At 34.7% G+C, this 21992-nt stretch overlaps 1 protein-coding gene across 1 annotated transcript in view; it reads left to right on the forward strand.

Annotated features, from left to right (window-relative positions):
* Positions 1–21992, forward strand: part of NIPBL (NIPBL cohesin loading factor) — a 171435-nt gene that overhangs the window by 124899 nt on the left and 24544 nt on the right. Inside the window, exons 11-24 of the mRNA XM_082496966.1 lie at positions 1283–1465; positions 5303–5500; positions 5682–5753; positions 5839–5928; positions 7145–7248; positions 8802–8888; positions 11113–11344; positions 12037–12188; positions 12996–13076; positions 14152–14252; positions 16011–16149; positions 16346–16428; positions 17485–17617; positions 18529–18672. Coding sequence (XP_082353092.1) covers positions 1283–1465; positions 5303–5500; positions 5682–5753; positions 5839–5928; positions 7145–7248; positions 8802–8888; positions 11113–11344; positions 12037–12188; positions 12996–13076; positions 14152–14252; positions 16011–16149; positions 16346–16428; positions 17485–17617; positions 18529–18672 — 1799 coding nt within the window. The remainder of the gene's footprint in view (positions 1–1282; positions 1466–5302; positions 5501–5681; positions 5754–5838; positions 5929–7144; positions 7249–8801; positions 8889–11112; positions 11345–12036; positions 12189–12995; positions 13077–14151; positions 14253–16010; positions 16150–16345; positions 16429–17484; positions 17618–18528; positions 18673–21992) is intronic.

The following is a 21992-nucleotide window of genomic DNA, read 5'->3' on the forward strand; positions in this document are numbered from 1 at the left end:
GTAGGCAGTTTTTATGGATGTAGATATATGTGAAACCAGTAATATATGAGACTTTCTACAAATTTTGTTGCTGGAAACTATTTTCTTATATTAAGGCTCTCCTAATTTCAGTTAAAGATGCATAAAGAGTGAAAGAAAAAAAATACTTTGATTAGGAGATAGGATATTAGTGTAATGGAAATAAATTTTAGAAAGTTATGTTAGTGATATAGTGAATGCAATTTAAAAGGGAATTTTCATCCAGAAGATGATTTTTTGGAGGAATGTGTGTGTATGTGTGTAGCAACTGGCAGGTGATTTCCTCTCTGAAAAATACAGCATGCCTTGGAAAGGAGAGAGATGCGCTTATGAGAAAGGTATTTATTCTGGTGTTGGAAAAGAGTTAATGGTTTAGTCTGATAGTCTTCAAATCTGTGCAATAGGTTCTTTGATAAATAAAGATAAGACATCAAATAAACAAAACCACAAGAAATACTTTTAATTAATTTTGGTTTCCTTGTGTCAGTTGTAAAAATTTTGACTGCAAATCTCCTTCATTCCTACTGACTGTGAGTCTGACCATAATTTCAAAATGTGATGACAATGGTGTGATGTTGTCTACCTATTTACCTCTGTGGAAAAGAAACCTGATGTGGTCAAGCTAACTGTTTGTCTATATTAAATAACAATCCTTCAACTTTGCTTTGTAACAAAATCAAACAAAAATTTGGGTTGCATTAGAAAACCACTACTAGGAGGTAAGAAAAAATCTGAGGCAGAATTTGGGTTGTCAATGATTTGGCCTCTATTTAGGGATAAAACCCCAGAGGTTCTGCCTCAGATTGTCTCTGCTTACTGGAAATGAGTAGATTACTGTCTTGTATACACTAAATAGCATGAATGAGAACAAACAGAACTGTTAATGAGGCACAAAGAATCCATAATTTACCTACACTGTTAGAAAACATTTAATTCAGAGGATGAACTGAAATAAGACTGTTTTTTGTGGAAGTAGAGCAGGGATATCTTTTTACAAAGGAAATTCACTGATTTGAATTTGTTTATATTTATATGCCTGACAAAATATTTTATTGAAGGAGATGTGTATGCAATTTGTTAATTTCTAATTGTAGTGTGAACAATAAATGCAACTTTAAAAAGAGCTGTCAAATACATCCAGGTATATCTAACCGTGGTATTGTTAGTGGATATACTGTAAGGGGTTCCTGAGAAACAACTGTAGTGTTGGACCCTTACTTTTATCTTCAGGTTCACATTTGCTCTTCTTACTCTCCATTAATAGGTAGCATAGATCAGTCAGTGTTAAAGGAGTTGCCTCCTGAGCTCCTGGCAGAAATTGAATCCACCATGCCACTTTGTGAACGTGTGAAAATGAACAAGCGCAAACGTAGTACAGTTAATGAGAAACCAAAATATGCTGAAATCAGTTCTGATGAAGACAATGACAGTGAAGAAGCTTTTGAATGTAAGTAGTACATCATTCTGTTCCTACTGCTAAAGAAAGCTAATATTTTGCTTTTACAAAAAGACACACTTTTTTTTTACATCGGCTACTGTAAAACATATGAAAACAAGTTTGCTGTCCTGACACCCACTTGTCCAAGAACCCTTTTTTTTCCTTTTAAAAGAAAAATTACTTCATTTCAGTTTGTCACTTAAGATGAAAAGCAGCTAGTTGTTAGATTTAGTTGTTAAATTTCTTTTCCTATTTACCTTATGGGAAACCACTGCCTAGATGTTTTTTTTTCAGTTGTACTATGAAACACCTTTAGGCAATCAGGTTAAGGAAAATGTCCTCTAAAGCAGTACAGAAAACTTGCATGCAAAGGTATGCAAAGAACAATTTCAGTAAAAAAATGTTACATTAGTCTTAGTTTTATTGATAAGAAAAGTGAAAGATCCCCTCTTGAATTTTTCTGACATGATAAACTGAGAATCTTACTGCCCAGAAGTTTCTTAAAATATTTCTTCTATTAAATTGTTATTGATGGGTTCTCAAAATACCATTTGTTGACGATACTATTCTTGAATCAACTGTTTTCAAAGGAAGAGAAGCAGCTTCTAGTTAGAATTTCGCTGTGCAATAGGATAAAGTTCCTAAGTGTCAAAAAATTGTTCTATGCCTCTAAGTTAGGAAGGGATTTCCTACTTGCTAATGAGAGTATGGTTAGTTTGTCCATAAGGTAGTTCAGTTAGCCAACACTGAAAAGAAACTCTATTAAAATGGAGTGAATCAGTTCAGTCTGAGTTAACATTTTAGCTGTGTTACCCATGCAGGGCTACAGGAGAAGTGCCTATTGGTGTTAACCTGAGAATGTATCTTGCCTTTTTTCTCAAGTTTAGACTCTTTCCACCTTTGCTTATATAAACATCTTACTGAACATTTGTAAAACAATGGTTTGCTTTTTAGTCTTTCTTCGCATCCAAAAGAGAAAGATGTTTGTTCTGCCTTTTAATGTTTCAAGTTCTCATCCAACAGATACGCAGTGCTACACATACATACACATAAAAATTATAACAATACCTCTGATCTTTATCAAAGAAGCAGAAAAGAATGTCCTTTTGTTTGTTTGTTTTCCCTTTTAATATAACTGAATAATGCTGCTTTGAGCGTGAGTATGAGATCTTGAGATAATTTGTAATCAGTCTTGATTATGGCAAAGGATTAATGATCATTTGCTTCATTCAGGATTCTATATGCTCTGTTTACCATATCATAACACCTGTTTATGATGTTAATAATCTGGAACAGTGAATTAAAAAATAAATAAGTAAAGCAAAATTATTGAAGTTGGTTGGGAATGGAGAGAATTGTCAAGAATCTCAGATATCTTAATCTACCTATTAGCCACAGTGGCAGTTGAAATTCTTAAATACAAAGTAAAGCAAATCAAGGAAAACTTTCACAGTAATTAAATGCTTTAGGGGATTCTAGGTTCATTATATCCAATTGAGATCTAGCCATCATTCTAAACAATTCAGTGAGGACATCTGGTTAAAAAATAAATTGTAATATTTCCCAAAGGATACTGTAGAGGTGAATTGAATTAAAATGAGACAAAATGATCAAGACAATGAAAGATGTGACAAGGACACGGAAAGATTTGTATTGTTACAAATGTGTATTTCAGAATTCTTTCGGTTATATAAAATTAAACTTTAAAAAATATGAAATAGTGATTGTTATGGAAGAAGAGAAATTTCTTTGAGTATCTAATGAAGAAGGGACATTCCATTAAATTAAATGCTGATAAATGAAAAATTGATGAAACATTCTCATACAATAAGTGCTAAATGTGTTACTGCATAGATTTTTGGCAGAATTCAAAAGGAAATTGTGTATTTATATTCCAAATAGTCTTTATTTATGTATAAAATCAATAATAACTCTTGAAATGTTGTTAATACATAAATTTTTAGTCAATTTGATCTACTTCAAAATAAATTTTGTAGAGCAGTGATTATGAATAGCTGTCGCCATGTTCATCTTATTTGCCTTGCAGAGCCAGCACAACTGTAACACATTCTGTTTTGTCATGCAGCTTTGATAAACTGGTCAGTTTAAAATTCTGCTGGAAAGCAATATTGGAAGTTACTTTTGTCATGGAGATGCAGTTGGAGTCAGAATTCATCCTACAGAGCTTAATTTGATACTGATGATTTGTAAACTGTGGAGACAGAGGTCATGTGCCTCCACAAAATACTGTCTCATGGGGGAAAAAAGAATCAGTTAAGATGTGTAAAGTCTTTTCCCATAAAACACTTACTTTCTTCTCCAATACACTCACTCCAGGTATCCAAGATGGCCCTCCATTTCTTCAATTTCAGTTAAGTCTCAACCGTTTTAGACGGTGTTAGTAGATCAGTCGTTATGAACATGACTGTACTGCCTCCAGAAGCAAGTCTGATCCAGAAGCACTACAGCTCAAGGCCTGAACCAAGTTATTACCTTAAAGACTTGGACCATCTCTCTGCAGAAATTTTGTACTACATTTTCAGAAATGGGAGCCCTCTAGGGTACAGTGCAGCGCATTTATATTGCCTCAGGCTTAATAATTTTTTTTAATTAATTCTGAGCCTGGGCTGACTATTGACTATATCCCGGTAGGTATACCAGGTGTGACTATATCCTGGTATGCTTCCCATGCTTCTCAATAAACAGGACTTGTGGGAAGAACTTGTCAGTTCAGTTCCAGTTCCGTATAAACTTCAGGAGACCTTGGTAGGGACACACAGATGTCAGGGCTGTTATATGCAGGTTTACAATCATAAACTCTGCTAGTCTAGAATGTGATGTTCTGGAATTGTTCTGACAGTTGTCCTTCACAGCATAGTCTGTGTTAGACATCTCTTTGCTAGCCCAGTTATGCTGTTAGATAATGGAGAGTTGGCTGATTTCATTGATGAAGCTACCTCCTCCTCCATATCCTTTTTCTATTACATCTTAGCACCCCCTTCAAGACTTTCTCTGAAAATAACAGAAGTCTCCATTCCATTCCCCCACTTTACTTCCACCAAATCCCCGTTTCTGTATAGAACATTTACTCCAGTTTCTTCAACATTCTCTTATGCTGGGCTTTTTGGTCCCGATTGGAAACTGATCATAATAATGTTCTGTGGTGCTGACTTGCTGTCTGGTCCAGAATTGTTACTCTAGCTTTCTCCTTTACACAGAATTTCCTGCATTATATATCAAGACAAAATTTTAGTTGTCTTGGCAAAACAGAATATCTTTAAGCAACTAGGTTGCCAAGTCTCATTGGGACTTGCTGTGTTAGATGGGCAAAGCAATCACTGAATTGGAAAATGGACATTCAGTAATAGTTACAATTTAGATAACAATAAATTATCTCAGTGTTCTCTTATGAAGGGATGAAACTTGTTTTGATTTGTTCCACTTTCCTTACTTTGCTTAAAAGGACAAATGTCCTCTAAATTTGTATTTTTAAATGTTTGCTTGTGTCTTTTCCAGTTTCAGACACAGTTTTCATGTAATTCAAAAGAAATCATTAGAATAATGCCATAACAGAATTTTATATAATAGCTTTAGAATGTTCACTTGTTTTACAGAACAGCTATACAATAGTGTTTAACTTGCAAATCAAAGAATCATAGAGTCATTTAGGTTGGAAAAGACCTTTAAGATCATCGAGTCCTACTGTAAACCTAACACTGCAAGTCTACCAGTGAACCATGTCCTTAAGTGCCACCTCTACATCTTCTAAATGTTTAAAAATGTTTAGTTTTGAGCTATTAAAAGTAGAATTTTTAGAATTATAATGAAAATGCATTTCATTTCTAGCATCTCGTAAAAGACACAAAAAGGATAGAGATGAAGCTTGGGAGTATGAAGAACATGACAAAAGGAGTTCTGGTGACCATAGGAGAAGTGGTCACTATCATGAAGGAAGGAGGACTTCTGGTAGTGGCCGTTACCGTAATCGCAGTCCTGATGACTCTGATATGGATGATTATTCTCCCCCCCCTAGTCTCAGTGAAGGTAACTGATCATTTGAAAAAAATAATTTTTCCATAATACTAGTGCATTTTTAATGGATGTGTTAAACATTTTAAAAAATAAATCTTTATGTGCAGTATTGAATACAAGTGTAAGAAATGTAAATAATTCTTTACTTCATTTTTGAGAAAGTATTTGTTTCACTCTTTATTCTCCTTATTAGTGGCTAGAAAAATGAAGAAAAAAGAAAAACAAAAGAAGAGGAAAGCTTATGAACCTAAACTAACACCTGAAGGTAATTTTAGAAGATGTATTTTCTACAGTTTGTATTTTCTGTTTTGTATAGAAAATAATTATTTATAAATTTATTTTTTCACCAGAAATGATGGATTCTTCGACTTTCAAAAGGTTTACTGCTTCAATAGAGAATATTTTGGAAAATTTAGAAGACATGGATTTTACAGCTTTTGGTAATATGCCAGAAATTTTCAAAATGCTTTCCCCAGTTAGAAACACAAGAAACACCAAAAAGTTTGTATCTCAGTGTTTTTGAACTTCCTTCTTGGTGACTTAATTGCCTGTGACATATGCTAGGGTATACTGCTTTTATATGGCTTGCACCTTGAGTGGTGGCCTTTGCCTTTGCAATTTCACTTGCTGCTGCAGGAAGAACATCCTCCTTCCTTCTCCCTGCAGAATCCAAAAGGGGCATAAATCATAATGCAACAAATAGTAGTCACATGGAGTGGAAAGGATACCTCTTTGGGATGTCATTAGGGTGTTATCTTCTGTCAAACATATCTTTGTAAACAACACTAATGTAAGATGATTCTCTCACTTGTAAATGTCTGAGGCACGTAATTTTGCACCTTGCCTTTGACCCAACAGAGCTTGATTATTCAACTCAAGCATCTGAGTCCTTATGCACTTATAAGTGAGGCACTGCATCACTGTATGCTCCTTATCCATTTCAGTGGAAAATCAGCCAGCTTAATGTAAGTGTCCGAGGAAGTAGTTCAGGTTGACCAAGGTGATTTTCTATTGAAATGGATGTAGAGCATGAATTTTATTCTTACCTTCTTTGTCACAGGATTAGAACAAGGGGAGGAGCAGAGTAAACAAATCACTACAGTGTTTAAAGCAATGGTGTATACAACCTTGGACTTACAAGTGAAGTCATTGATTCTTTCTTTGTCTGGTAACATCATGGTTTTTTTGTAAGGGTAAATACGATTAAGACACAGTGTATCCTGAGGTACTTCATTTCACATGTGTTTTTTGTCTATTGCCCTTCCCCAGATTTGAGCTTTAGAATTACGGTCATTTGGGATTTGTTTTACTGAAATAAGGGTGATGGGCACAAGACCTGCAATAAATGGGTTTTGCTGTATTAAAAATTTTTAGTTTATGACTTTCAGAAATGGATGCCTCATGTTAGGCTCTTAAGTGATATTTCAGAAGCAGTCATATTTAACAAGTAGTTGTAACACAACCAAAAGTTGTCATCGTCAAATCTTCATTAGATGGAACTATTAGATGCTAACTATTTGGAATTGTTAGATGCTAGCTATTTGGAAAAACAATACTTTTTCTGCAGTTGGCTTTTTCATATTGACTGTAAAATACTGATTTATGTGAAGCCTAGTTAGAAATATGATTGTTCATTTTTAAAATTTTTTTTAAAAGGTGACGATGATGAGATTCCACAGGAATTGCTACTGGGAAAACATCAGCTTAGTGAGTTGGGTAGTGAATCTGCAAAAATCAAGGCAATGGGCATTATGGACAAGGTACATCTTCATAGTCTTAAACTCTTTTTGAACATATAATTTTGATAAACACACAAAAACTTATGTCCCTGGTATTAACATTCCACCCTCTTTGGGTGTGCGTGTGACAGATACTGTGAACAATTGTGCTTCTGCTGGCTTAGCTGAAGTGCTTAAAAAGTTACCACATCTTAACTTTTACTGTCTCTGGAGCTGCGACATATTTCTTGAATGGTCTTCTGGGTCAGTGCTGACTGTATGCCAATATGTAACACCTATGCCTGAGCAGTAAAATCTAAAATAACTCATCTACTTTCACAAAAGCACATCAGCCTATAGGCTTTTCTCCTTACAGCTGGTGTTGAGCAACCATAGTAAATCAGAACCTGCTGGCAAAGTAAAAAAATTCTGATATATGCCATCAGTGCAATGTGAATGTACGGTGTCCAGCCAGCATCACACTTCCACTGTCTTTCCAAAAAGGTCTTTTAAACTTACAAGATTTAACACCCCAGGTGATAATAAGATTCATTTTCTGTAGACTGTATATTGTAGTTTCTTTGTCATACTCTTCCCAACTTCAATTCAAGGGAACTTTTTGTTGGTACAAACTGCTGGTATCACACTTCTAGTAACAATGTTCATGCTTTCCTTACCTTCCTGGAACTCTTGGCTTTGGGCAGTCTTATGTTAAAGTCTTACCCTGCCTGCTCATGACCACTTACTATGTTTATGAAGTATCTGTGAAGGCCCTGACTATAAAAGTCACTCTGGAGGGTTTTCTTTAATCCAAAATTAAGATGTTCTTCCTAGACTTTTCTTCAATGTCCCCAGCTTCCTTTGTAGCATGTTGTCAGCCCGAGTGTTTCTCTTTCCTGATAGTTCTCCCCCTTAACCTCTGTTCCCTATTTTTCACACATACATACATATATACAAACATACTTACATGTATACATAAACAGAATTTTGTGAGTGCCAGTGAAACTGGCTGTCCTGGAGTTTAGCACATTCTGCAAATTATTTAATCATCATTCTTTAGAAGATCAGTAAGTGAGTTTGAGTTGCTTTTTTCAACATGCTAGTTCTTTGAAGTTAGCACTGATATTAAGAATACATTTCCTTTTTATTAGCACTCAAGTATCAGAGAATTTTATTTCTGCTTGCTTATTGAATTTGGATTTTCTAATGAAGCTCTATGTGGTCGGTTAGAATCTGTGATTGATACTTGGATTTGGTAAATATCTGTTTCTAGAAGCAAAAGTGTGTAACTCTGCAACGTTAATGACAGAGGTGCAATTTTAAATCTATTTCTGTGTATTTGGCTGGTTGAAAATGCAGTTTCATTGCAATCTTAGAATATATTTCACTTAGTTTATTTATATTATCAGCATTCTCAGTTGTGCTGTGTCAGAAACCACACAAGTCAAGATTCGATCCTCATCTCAAATTGCTTACAAATTAAGTGTTTTAGATTATATAACATGTTCTATCCTTCATCTATGGACATCCTTTTCAGCAATTTGGAAGCCTTTATGTTCCTGCCATTATTAGATGTGTTTCTTTTCTTGTTGTAGCTCTCAACAGATAAAACAGTAAAAGTCCTGAATATTTTGGAGAAGAATATTCAAGATGGATCAAAGCTTTCTACATTACTTAACCATGTGAGTTTCAAGTTGCATAATTTCACAACATTGTGTAGAATAAAGTTTTCTTGACTTGAGTCCTATTTAGTGATAGTTTCAAATACTGTGTATGTATGTGAAAGGAATTTCTGATATAATACATATGTGATTGAGATTGCCAAATTTTAAGATTTGAAGTAAAATTCAATTGATTGAATTTTTTCTGTACTAAGCATGTTTTACTATAGTGCTGATAACTAACAGGTGTATTGGGAGCAACGGTGTTTTCTTTTGTTTCAGTTTTAAATATTACAGTTTCATCCTGAAATATTCGTGGTAACTGGTGTAATTTGCACCATTGGACATTTCTTTACTACTTTGCTACATGTCCATAAAACATCCCTTACACGGTGTAGGAAGTACTACAGCTTTCATGTAGACTGTATTCTCCTGTGCATTAGGAAAGGAGGAAGCACTTTGTTTCCATCTGTGCTTATGCTGCAAAGTTAAAAGTTGTCAAGATTAACAGAATTAACAGGAAGTTTAAGATTTTAGGATTTTGTTCCTGATATACCTAAAACTATATGGAGATTTGGAGTTTTTATGAGGTTGATATGTGATATTTCATATTTCATATATTTCTTTATTTCTACACTTTCTAGTCAAAACAATATTCTAGCAGTAATAGAGTTCTGGAGTTTTATGGAAATAGAAAAACCTTGATCTGCAGAAGGTAGTTATTTATATTGAAAGGAAGAATTTGAACTTGCAAATGAGAACCAGAGACACATTATTTGTACCTAAATACTTTCATCTAGATAGTTTATAGGGTTTTTGGAGTTTCAGTATATGGTTCTGAATGTCTTCAGCAATATGAAAAATAAGTGAAAAGAAGATACTGGTTTACCTGCTCTGCTTCACTGTGATTAAATCTTTATGCTAATACTTTTAAAGAGATATTTTTCTTTTAGGTTTTTGTAGTAAAACTCAAGATTATTAAGCAGTTAATGAGATCGTCCAGTGATTGCAATTCAGAGACAAAGCTTAAATTAAATAAAGAAGCAATCTTTAGCCAAACAAGTTTTAGATTTTTTTTTAAAATCTGTTAAACATTAGTCAAATCATTATGGCAAAGAAAGCCTCTGCTAAGGAGTAAGCTTACTTCTTTTACAGTGCAGTGAAGATATCCTACCTCCATGTCAGAATGTTTTTCAGAGGCAGAGCGCAATTGCACATTCTTTCTATTTCCAAGATTAATGAACAGAAAAAAAATATATTTAAAACTAGTTGGGGTTTTTTCTAAGCCTCATTTGTGTAAGGGATGTCTTAAAGCCATTCTACGCAAGAAATTTACAGCGATCTCCTGATTTGTAGATTTCTGTTGATTTTACAAATATATATATCATATAAAATGCACTGAGATATTGTTTTAGATTCTCTTACCCCAAAGGGAAAAAGTTGATATGGTTTCACCAACCCCTTATTTTTACAAGGAAAGGCAATAGTGTTGAACAATAGCATCATGCAGGCAGGAAAGATTCTTTTCCTCTGTAGGCTATATCTGTGCCAGAGAAGGTACGAAAAATTCTACCTGGTTTTGCTATAAATAATGTTATTACAATATTTAAGTAGTGCTGAGTGGTCATAATTGACCTCATGTATGTTTGGGTTTGTAACTTGTACAACACAGAAATGCAGAGATTCTGTACCCTGTGCTAAATCTAAGTGGACATATTTGATAAGACGTTTTAAATGTGCTGATAGTAGATGGGTTAGTATATGAAGCAAGGTCATGTACTTAGAAGTTTCATGTGACTTTGTGACTTTTTATGTAAGAATTCCCTCTAGTGGCAAAAATCAAACTGATCAAAGCAGCAACTGGTGGGCATAGGCTACTGAAGAAAACACTAGATGAATGAGTTTAGATTTTGCTTAAGGTACATCAGTCTTATATAGAGTATGTGGCAATCTTCCCTCATAGTGCTTCCCAATGATACATGGAAAGCTTCTTTTGTGTTCTAGCAGAACAATACAGGGAGACTTTGAAGACTTGTGACTTAGGGAGACATACTACAAACATGTTGCTAGTAAAAGAAACATTAGTTGATTTCTAAACCAAACTATTTTTGTATCAAAAAGGAAATACAACATTTTACATGTGCATGTATGTAAGTACATTAGGGTAACGTTGTTATCTTTTACTTGGTAAGGATAAAAATTTGACTTCATGTTCACAATATCCTGGTTTTTTTGGCTGTTACAGAACAATGACACTGAAGATGAGGAGAGATTATGGAGAGATCTTATTATGGAAAGAGTGACAAAATCTGCTGATGCTTGTCTTACTGCTATCAATATCATGACATCACCAAATATGCCTAAAGCTGTATATATTGAAGACGTAATAGAAAGAGTTATTCAATACACAAAATTTCATTTGCAGAATACTCTCTATCCTCAATATGATCCTGTATATAGAGTGGATCCTCATGGCGGTTAGTATGCTAAGAAATTTTTAAAAATCTTTCCACATTAAAAAATATCAAAACATCGTCTGCTGTATGATGATGCGAATGACTGACTTTCTGGAATAAGGTTTTTATATGCCACTCTTATAGTCCTTCAGTATCACATACAAGATCCTGAATTAATGCTTTGTGTTAGTTTGAGGATGATGAAATGTAGAGTGAAAAAAACAATGAATGAAATGCATCCTCTAAATAACTTAGTCATACAACATCTTGGTTTACTGCAATGATGCCAATGTAATAAAAGTATTTAGGCTAAAGTATTTAGAAGTTTGTATGAAGTTCAGCTTCTGTGTATAGTTATTATATCTAGGAATAAGTAATTTTATATTCATAATCTCTGTGTGTATAGTGATTCAGTTCAGTGAAAACTATTTAATACTTAGCGTTTTATTGTAACATGCATACCTTTAGATGCAGGAGTCCAACTTCAAGAACCTTTTAAAAAATCTTGGATCCAAAATTTAGAGCAATTACAAAAAATTAATATAATATGGAATTCTTGCTTTCCAGTTGATGCTACTAAATTGTTTTCCTTCTGTAAGCAATTGCTTTTACAAAGCTGTAGTCATGCAGTTCTTTTGGGGATGCTTTTTGAGGAATTTCTAATATTTGATGTGAAATACTGAAAAAATTAATAAAGATTTTTTATTTTCTAGGTGGTGTTTTAAGTTCAAAAGCAAAACGTGCCAAGTGTTCCACCCACAAGCAAAGAGTTATAGTAATGTTGTATAACAAAGTTTGTGACATTGTCAGCAGCTTGTCCGAGTTGCTAGAGATACAGCTTCTTACTGATACAACTATTCTTCAGGTAAATTTTATCAGAAGAATTTCTGTCTGAAAATGTTCGTTTTTCTTTTCCTGGAGAGAATGTAAAGTATGATTGTCTTAGTGACATGAAGTATGAAATCAATACAAACTTTTGAATTACTAACATCAGAGCGACTAGTTCGTTGTCTAGTAGGTAATTGGCAGAAGAGCATTTAATGTTCAAATTTGTAATGGCTTTTCTTGTATCCTTAAGAAATGTTTACCCTGATGGTATTCAAATATAGAGTCATATAATCATTTCGGTTGGAAAACACCCTTAAGATCATCAAGTCCAACTGTAAACCTAATGCTGCCAAGTCCACCACTAAACCATGTCCCGAAGCACCATATCTACACATCTTTTAAGTACTTCCAGGCATGGTAACTCCACCACTTCACTGAGCAGCCTGTTCCAATGCTTGACAAACATTTCAGTGAAGAATTTTTTCCTGATATCCAATCTAAACCTCCCCTGGTGTATCTTGGGGCTGTTTCCTCTTGTCCTATCACTTGTTACTTGGGAGAAGAGACCAACTCTCACCTCGCTACAACCTCTTTTCAGGTAGTTGTAGAGAGTGATGAGGTCTCCCCTCAGCCTCCTTTTCTCCAGGCTAAACAACCCTAGTTCCCTCAGCTGCTCTTTGCAGAACTGTTCTCTGATATCCTTTAATAACTTTATTTGCAAATAATATGAAGTGTTACACCTTGTTGAATACCTTAACTGCTGAATGAGTAACCTACTTGTGAAACTCCATAAATACCAGTTTGTTAGTCAAATATACTTATAGTAATTTCTTTCCATTTATAGGTATCATCTATGGGAATAACACCTTTCTTTGTAGAAAATGTCAGTGAACTACAGTTATGTGCCATCAAATTAGTGACCGCAGTAAGTACTTTTTAATTTGTGGTTTCATGTTCCTGTACTTGTAAGAGTTATTAGGGTGTTTACATAGGCTGCATTTTCTCTCTTGTAGAGAATTGGAGTTTAGAACTAATTTTATTCTTGCATGATTTTACACTTTGTTATCATAGTCTAGGATCAGTATTAAATCTACCTGAGCTGCCTCTATTTGCAGAGTACTCTATAGGAAGAAATAACCTACTTAACTAAAATTAAGAATTTCCTTGCTTATGTCATTTAAACCGTAAACACAAACCCCTTCCTCTTATCTGTCCTACCTCAAACCAGGACATTGTCTTCAGAAATCTTAGCAATGTGGTTTTCCTTATTTCCTACACTAAGAATTGAATTTATGCAATGGAATAAAGTATAGAACTAGTAGGATACTTCTGCGTAATAGAATAAATTGTTTTCCTTGGAAGAGGTGAAAACTTCACGGGACAGATAACATTTTTTCAGGAAAAATGCAGCGCAATACAGATGTGCTTGTTCAAGTGTGAGTCTCCCATCTTTGTGAGGATTATATAGTCCAATATTCTGCCTAAACAAAAGGAGACACAAACTCTACAATCCTGACCCTGTAAAGTGAAAGAATTTGTCATGGCAGGCAAACGTGAAAGCTTAGGATATGAAGTAAAAGTAGTTTCTCAAATGCACTCTATAACCATATGTGTGTTCACGTAATTAGTGTTACAACAGAGTTTTGCTGTGTACTGGAGTCTGAAAGCTTAGTATTACACTGTTTGACTTTCCTATACAGTGTATTCTACCGTTGACAGAATTTTTTAAAACATAATGTATTTTTAAGAGCTATTACACATTAATGTTATTTGAAAATTTTTAAAAATCTCTATTTGAAAAAGTTTCAATGTATTTTGTAAAGATATGCTTGCGTTGAAAAAACAAAGTAATGCATTAAAAATAAGGTATGCATTAATTATAATTTATTTGTGTCATGTAAAGTGTATGTTTCTATATATAATTTTTAACAATGTATTTAACAAGTGATGGTTCTTGTAACAATGAATAATTTTCTAACAATCCTGTAACTGTTAAACAGGTGTTCTCCAGGTATGAAAAACATAGACAGTTAATACTAGAAGAAATTTTCACTTCTCTTGCGAGACTACCAACTAGCAAGAGGAGTTTAAGAAACTTCAGGTAATTTCTGTCATAGATTAATAACTTGTAGACAGTGGCATTTACAGTTTTGTAGAGGTAGAATTTTAGGCTTCAGTATTTACTTCATTAACTTTATCTCAAAATAATGGGAGCAGAATTGCCTAATGACTGTCTTGTAGTAATCATTGGTTTTATGCTATTGTATTTGTGCCTGCTTACAAAAATAATAAAATACCTTATTATTTGTCTCACTAGGGATGTACACGAGTGTGATGTTAGTGTGCATTCAGAGTTTTTGGTTGGAAAATTCTTTGGTTCTGTTTGTATGGAGTTACATAATTTCTTCATTGCTAAAGCTTAATTGGAAAATTCTGGCTGAATTTCTTTGAGGACACACTCAGAGCACTCTTTCCAGGAAGAAAATAAATCCAATATTCCTTTGAATGAGTTTCCTTTAGGAACTACTCTGTTCACTTTAACTGTCATTTAAGCACTTCATCTGGATTTCAGTTAAAATTGAGGTTGTGACACTTTAAATTATTCTAAAATATTTGTTGTTGGTGTTGATTTTGTTTCTTGCTTGCATACAACTTGCTCCCAGAGGCAGACAAATTGTCAATTAAATATTTCATCCCAACCAGGGTGGATGAAAAGGAAACATCCAGGAAAAGAAATTCACTGAAACTATGAAGTTGAATTCAGCAACTCTAATGTTAACATATGTGTGTGTTCCTAGTATTCCCTATTGTTTTGGTTATAGACATCAGAGACATCTAGCGAATATGAAGGTGGTAGGAACGGGAACGGTAGATTCGCTCTTTGAATTAGGACCCGTACCAGAAGGAAGTCACTATCTTAAGGCCACAACGACTGCACTGTTTATCTTGTAGAGTCCTAACTATGGTCTGTTGAAGGGCATTCTCTAACTGTGGCTACAGTCATGAAGGGTACAGCTTACACAGAATTTGATGTAAAAGTTTTTTTCTCTAAAAGTAGTCAAAGGTACCTCCATAAAGATAATCATTACAATCTGGTTTGTGCCCAGTTAGTATTTGGATAATTTGGAGAGAATTATGTCGGGGACTACCACCTTTTCATTTTGTTAAGGGTGGCAATAGGTGGTGTTGATGTATGTATGGCTAGTAAGCGCTATACTATTTCTCAGATTATATCATGGGAGAAATGTGGAGTGTATTCATACTGGTCTTACCAACTTAAAGACACAACTAAAACACACATAAAGACACTTGCATGCTGAAGTTCAAAATCTGTTATGCTACCTCAGATTACCATAGGTGTAACTCTTGTAGAAGTCAATCCAGGTCTTGGTCACTATCTTCTGTTGTATAGAAGTCCTGCACGTTTCACGTACATTAAATAATATATAAATAATAAATTATTAGGGCAACAGTTTGACGTATTTTTTGTGTGTTGTGTTGGGAATGGATGTGGCATTATACATAGTAAGCCTATTAGTAAGTGCCTTAGCATGTAGGTATTTGGTTTATTAAAAATGCCTGTAGATATTTTGGCTGCTGAACTTCACAGGTACTCTGATAGCCCATCTGTGGGCTGTTTCAGGTTGTTTCTTCTGCCTGAGAGTAATACTTACTGTTTTTGTTAGACCAAATCTTGCAGTGCATAAGGGCAAACCAAATGACTAGATGAATATCTAGAACAGAGATTTCTAGCTCTGTTAATAACTTTAGAAAGATATTATTTAGGACAAAAATTTTTTTGTTTGTTTTGTCTTTTTTGTTTAGTTTTAGTGTTAATCCTGTCTTTTCTTATTAACAGGTTAAACAGCAGTGACACTGATGGAGAGCCTATGTATATTCAGATGGTAACGGCACTAGTTCTGCAGCTTATTCAGTGTGTGGTGCACTTACCATCAGCAGAAAAAGATTCTAATGCAGAGGAGGAGTCAAACAAGAAAGTAGGATATTTTTTAAATCTGTACTTGTGTGTGCGTGTGCAGGAATGAGTTTGTGTGTTTGTAGGTATAATATTTTATTATGGTGCTCTAGTAATCAAACGTAATTTTGTGTCTGCTGTAATTATTTGATGTGTGAGAGATGCTGATATTTCTGTGTATGCTAAAATAATAGACAAATATATCTTGTTATTTTTAGGTGGATCAAGATGTGCTTATTACTAACTCGTATGAAACAGCCATGAGAACAGCACAAAACTTCCTTTCTATTTTCCTCAAGAAGTAAGTACTGTTGTATTCTTCCGCATATTGATGAAACCAAATCCAAATAAAGTCTGTCATACCGTAAGACAAACCTAACCACTTCACAATGCTAAATACCTACTCATGAAGTTATTTATAATAATATACTTTATAGATCCCTAAGAGAACTACCTATCTGGACAAAAATTTTTATGGAACAGAAATTCTGCACAGAGTACTTTATACATTTAAGAATCTTTTTGATAGTTTATGTAGGATACTTTTATTAGGGGCCCGTTACTCATCTGAAGCCTGGAAAAAGAAGGCTGAGTAAATATTTAAGCAGTGAAACCATATTCATTTAGTCATCAGAATGACAAAGATATAAAAAACCTGAAAATTACTTTCATTTAACTAAAGTTAGGAATGTCAATAGCTCAACAGGGAAAAAAAATATAATATACCTGAATAACTAAAGGATTTCTAAGAATAAGTCCTGAGGTTTTTACTATGTTAATTTCTACTCTTGAGCCGAAAGACTATTTAGTAGCCATCTAGGAATCTCTCTGCATACTCCTGGTACCGTTAAAGTTAGGGATGCCACATATAAGTGAAACACTATCAGGTATGTTATCTTTTAATTTTTTTACCTTCTGATTTTAACCATTGTGGAGTATAATAACAAGATGACTTATCACTGTTAGATAAATCAGACCAAGCTTAAGGAACATAGACATAACACCTCTTAAACACCCAAGCTCTTAAAGCTTGACATTTAGAATTTTACCTACTTTGTCCATCCAAGTTAATGCAGACTTGAACTCAAAGCAATAAGTAAAAAAAAAGTCTTTGGAACAAAATTCAACTATTGTGAATTAGCTGCTTTACTTGCAGTGCAATTTGGAGTGATAAGTGTTTAAAATATTTCTCTGTAAATGAATAAAACAATTTTTCTGCTAATATTTTAGATTTTTTTTTTTTAGAATTGCATAGAACTGTTTTTCTGATTAAACATAGGATTGCTTCTGTTTACATCAGAAGAAAACCTTAAATGGCTTTTAAATTTGATTACAAAATGGATTTTATTTTAAACAGGTGTGGCAGTAAACAAGGGGAAGAAGATTACAGGCCACTGTTTGAGAACTTCATTCAAGATCTTCTTTCCACAGTCAATAAACCAGAATGGCCAGCTGCAGAGTTGCTGCTTAGCTTATTGGGAAGGCTATTGGTAAGGGACTCTGGTTTTTAACTATTATATCAATTTATTTCTTATTCCTATTAAGACTTGTTTATTTCAGCTCAAACTACTACAGGAATGCTTTCTGATTGTTGACGCATATGTGGCATTTAAGGATTTTCTCACATGTATCATGTAATAGATAGATAATAAAATTGGGTTAGAGGATCGTTGGTGTGGAACTTGGTAAAGATCATATGTATACAGTTTCTCATGGAGGTCTACTTCCACTATTCTGTGACATTTTCAACATGAAAAAATGCCACTGTATAGCATGTAATATGTGTAGATATTCATTTGGAATAAAGTCAGACTAACTGGTGTAATTATAAATGTTATATATCTCCTCTGGACTATTCCTTTAGCACAGAACCTGAAAACAATTAAATGGTGTGGGTTTTAGCCAATAATAGCATTTACTTACGATATTTTACAGAATGTGAATATTTTTGTTGACATGTTTTTTGGGAGTTGTTCTTCAGCATTACAATGTAATTAACACAGTAATTTGAGCTGTTTCTTGGAAAAAATAGTTTATGGTCCTGTTCTTGGTATAATGTAGCTTTCTTTACACTTGTGTGAATAATGAGGAAGTTGCATTATGGTGCTTAAGATCTATGCTATTGCAAAAGGTATCTGCTGTACTAGTTGTTCAGTTTATTTTATGAAAATATATATTTTAAAAAACTTTTAACAGGTATATATGTAGAGAGAGAGACCAAATAAAAGAAGAAATATTAGTGTAAAGTAAGTAGTGTATCTGTGGTGTAATAGTAAATTACATAATTTTATGCATCATGGAAGTTAGGTGGAATTTTTAATAAGGTCAGTCAATCTCCTGTGAGAAGTCTCAGTTGCATAAATAAATACTTGTTTTTAACAGTTTATTCTGTTTTTCTTAGGTTCACCAGTTCAGTAACAAATCTACAGAAATGGCATTAAGAGTTGCATCACTTGACTATCTTGGAACTGTAGCCGCAAGACTGAGGAAAGATGCAGTCACTAGTAAAATGGATCAAGGATCTATAGCCAGAATCGTCAAACAGGTGTGTGAGAGATCCCATGCCAGCTAGATTATGTATCCATTCAAATACTTGAAAATTTTTAAACATGTTAGAAGAACTGGCATTATGGAGAATCAGTCTTCATTGTTCAGATTTCTGAATCAAATATACTTAGTCTGTAAGATTAACATTTGTTAACTCACGTCTTCCTCACACCATCTCTGTAGTGATCACATGAAGTGGGTAATTACAGTGGTTAAGCCAGTTTTCTTGTGACAATACAGAGGCAAGAACTGAGCAACAGTTGGATTCTCTCTTAAGAGGCCTTAAAAAGACACATGTATGTGCATTTGCTATTGCAAAGTGGTAACTGAGCTTCTGGCACTCATACAGGCTTTAGAGAGTTTAACTGTTAGGCCTGTAAGGTTAGTTTTTATGTGATGTAGCCGGTATTGGTCTTGCATATATCTTTCATTAGAGAGTGTGTATTTGCATTTCTGCTAATGCTGGTCCATATCTCTAAGGGTGGCAACAGTTATCAAAAAAATGTGTGCATTTGGGCTCTATACAGTACATAGTATGATGAGAAAATCTCAGATGTTATGTGTCCTTTTAAAAATGTGGACTTGCACATTTCTTATGGACGCTGTACATTGCTTTCTGAACTACTAACTGCACTAACTTGTGCACTTTACAGGCATTCAAATAAAGAATCAAAATTCATCTAGTCCTTTATGAGGCTGATAATTCCTATAACTTTTGTCAATTAGAATATTCTACAACATATAGTGTCAAATCTTTATGTTCATGGCTTAATATAATTTATACTTCTATGTGCTAAGGGGTTATAATTCTCTTCTGTTAGCAGTGATTCTGATAATTCTACAGTAGACTTCATAGGAAAATATTTTAGAAGAATCCTTTTATTAAAATATCTTTTATTATCTTGAGGAGTTACAATAGTGTTAAAAGATGTTCTAAAAAGATAAGTACCTGAGCGGTGACCTGAATTTTTCTGTTTTGTTTGGGGTTTTTATAGGATCAGGCAGTAACTAGGTGTTGACATCTGCAGAAAATAAAAAATTGTTTAAAGCATTTTTTCAGTTACTCAAGAAGCTTAGCATCATTGATTTTAGACCATACCATCCATACATTGTGGTGGGTGTGTATTATACAGTACCATCAGTGGGTAGACAGTGTATTGTTTATAAATTATTTGTATCGTAAGAACAAATAAATATTTGGAAATGTGTAAATGACAGCTAAGTTTCATTTTGCTGTTCAAATGGCATATCATTACCGGGATATTTCCCAGTGACTGATGAATACTTATAACTCTCTGTACTGTGGCTCGGTCTCATGACCCATATAATTAGATTTAAGAGAAAATCTATTCTATTTTGACATTTTTAAACAGTAGATTTTTTTTCATAGAAATATGTCACAGATTGTCAAGCTGATTTGAATACTTGTGCATGCTTTTCTTTAGTTTATCCCTTGATACACTGATGTTCTGGACTTGTAAGTGTACCTTTTTCCACTTGCTGATGTTTGCAAGCTATATTATGTGCTGTATTTGTGACAAGATTCTCAATCTGTGCTGTTCATACAGAAGTTATAAGTTACAAGTTTTATTGCTGAAGAAGAAAAGTGTTTCGTAGCTGAAGAATTTTAAGCCAGCAATTATTGTTCTGCTTTTACTATCAATAGTTAATATGATTAGTTCTGGATTTCACAGTTTCTCTTTTTTGTTCTGGGTTTGTTTCTGTTTGAAAATAGTTAGGTAGTTAAGGTTCCTTAAGCGACCTTTTAATTCAGCCAGTTATCCACAGAATTTAACATTGGTTGATGGGCAGAATTTCGAATCACAATTTGCACATATACTAGGGTGCCAAATGTGTATTAATAGACCTATATCAGTATTTTGTGCATTGTATACATTTTGAACTCTTGAACTCATTCATTTTGAAAAAAAAATAGTCCCTTTGTCTGCTGTAACATCAGCAATTGCAAGGACCTGCGCATTTCAGTATAATAATAAGGAAAAAAGGGTGGGTTTGGGGTTTGGTTTTATGCCGACTTGTAGATGTTGAGAAAGTTAGTTTCTGACTCATGCACAAGTTCATTGATGCTGATTTATTCTGTATAACCTGTAAAGGGGGAGAAGTACATTTTCTTGTGGTCATATACAAAATTGTTGTTCAATTTATGTAGGCTAGAACTATTGAAGAGATCAGGATGTATGTAGAATCATAGAATGGTTTGGGTTGGAAGACCCCTGTAAAGGTCATCTAGTTCAACACCACTGCAATGAGTAGGGACATCTTCAACTAGATCAGGTTGCTCAGAGTCCCATATAACCTGAGCTTGAAGGTTTCCAGGGATGGGGCATCTGCCACCTCTCTGGGCAACCCGTGCCAGTGTTTCACCACCCTCATTGTAAAAAATTTCTTCCTTCGATCTAGTCTAAATCTACCTTCTTTTAGTTTAAACCATTACCCCTTGTCCTACTGCTACAGTTGCTCCTAAAAAGTCTGTCTTCATCTTTCTTATAAGCCCCTCTTAAGTACTGAAAGGCCGCATTAAGGTCTCCCCAGAACCTTCTCTTCTGCAGGCTGAACAACCCCAACTCTCTCAGCCTGTCCTCATAGGAGAGGTGCTCCAGCCCTCTGATCATCATCATGGCTCTCCTCTGGACTAACTCCAACAGGTCTATGTCTCTTCTGTACCGGGGACCCCAGAGCTGGACACAGTATTCCAGGTGGGGTCTCACAAGAGCGGAGTAGAGGTGCAGAATCACCTCCCTCCACCTGCTAGCCACTCTTCTTGTGGTGTATCCCAGGATGCGGTTGGCCTTCCGGGCTGCGAGTGCACGTTGCTTGATCTTGTCCAGCTTTTCATCCACTGATATCCTCAAGTCCTTCTTAGCAGGGCTGCTCTCAATCCCTTCATCCCCCAGCCTGTATTGATCCTGGGCTTGCCCCGACCCAGTTGCAGGACCCTATACTGGGCCTTGTTGAACCTCAAGAGGTCCACATGGGCTCATTTCTTGAGCTTGCCCAGGTCTCTCTGGATGGCATCCCATCCCTTAGGCATGTCATCTGTACCCCTCAGCTTGGTGTCATCTACAAACTTGCTGAGACTGCACTCTATGCCACTGTCTGTGTCACTCAGGAAGATAAATTATTTTTTATTGAGCAGTACTGGTCCCAATAGGGACCCCTGAGGGACGCCACTTGTCACTCATCTCCATCTGGACATTGAGCCACTGACCACTGCCCTCAGGATGTGACCATCCAACCAATTTCTCGTCTGCCAAATAGTTCACCCATCAAATCTATACCTCTCCAATTTAAAGAGAA

This window comes from Vanellus vanellus, assembly GCF_965231255.1.
Source record: "Vanellus vanellus genome assembly, chromosome: Z".
Lineage (NCBI taxonomy): Eukaryota > Metazoa > Chordata > Aves > Charadriiformes > Charadriidae > Vanellus > Vanellus vanellus.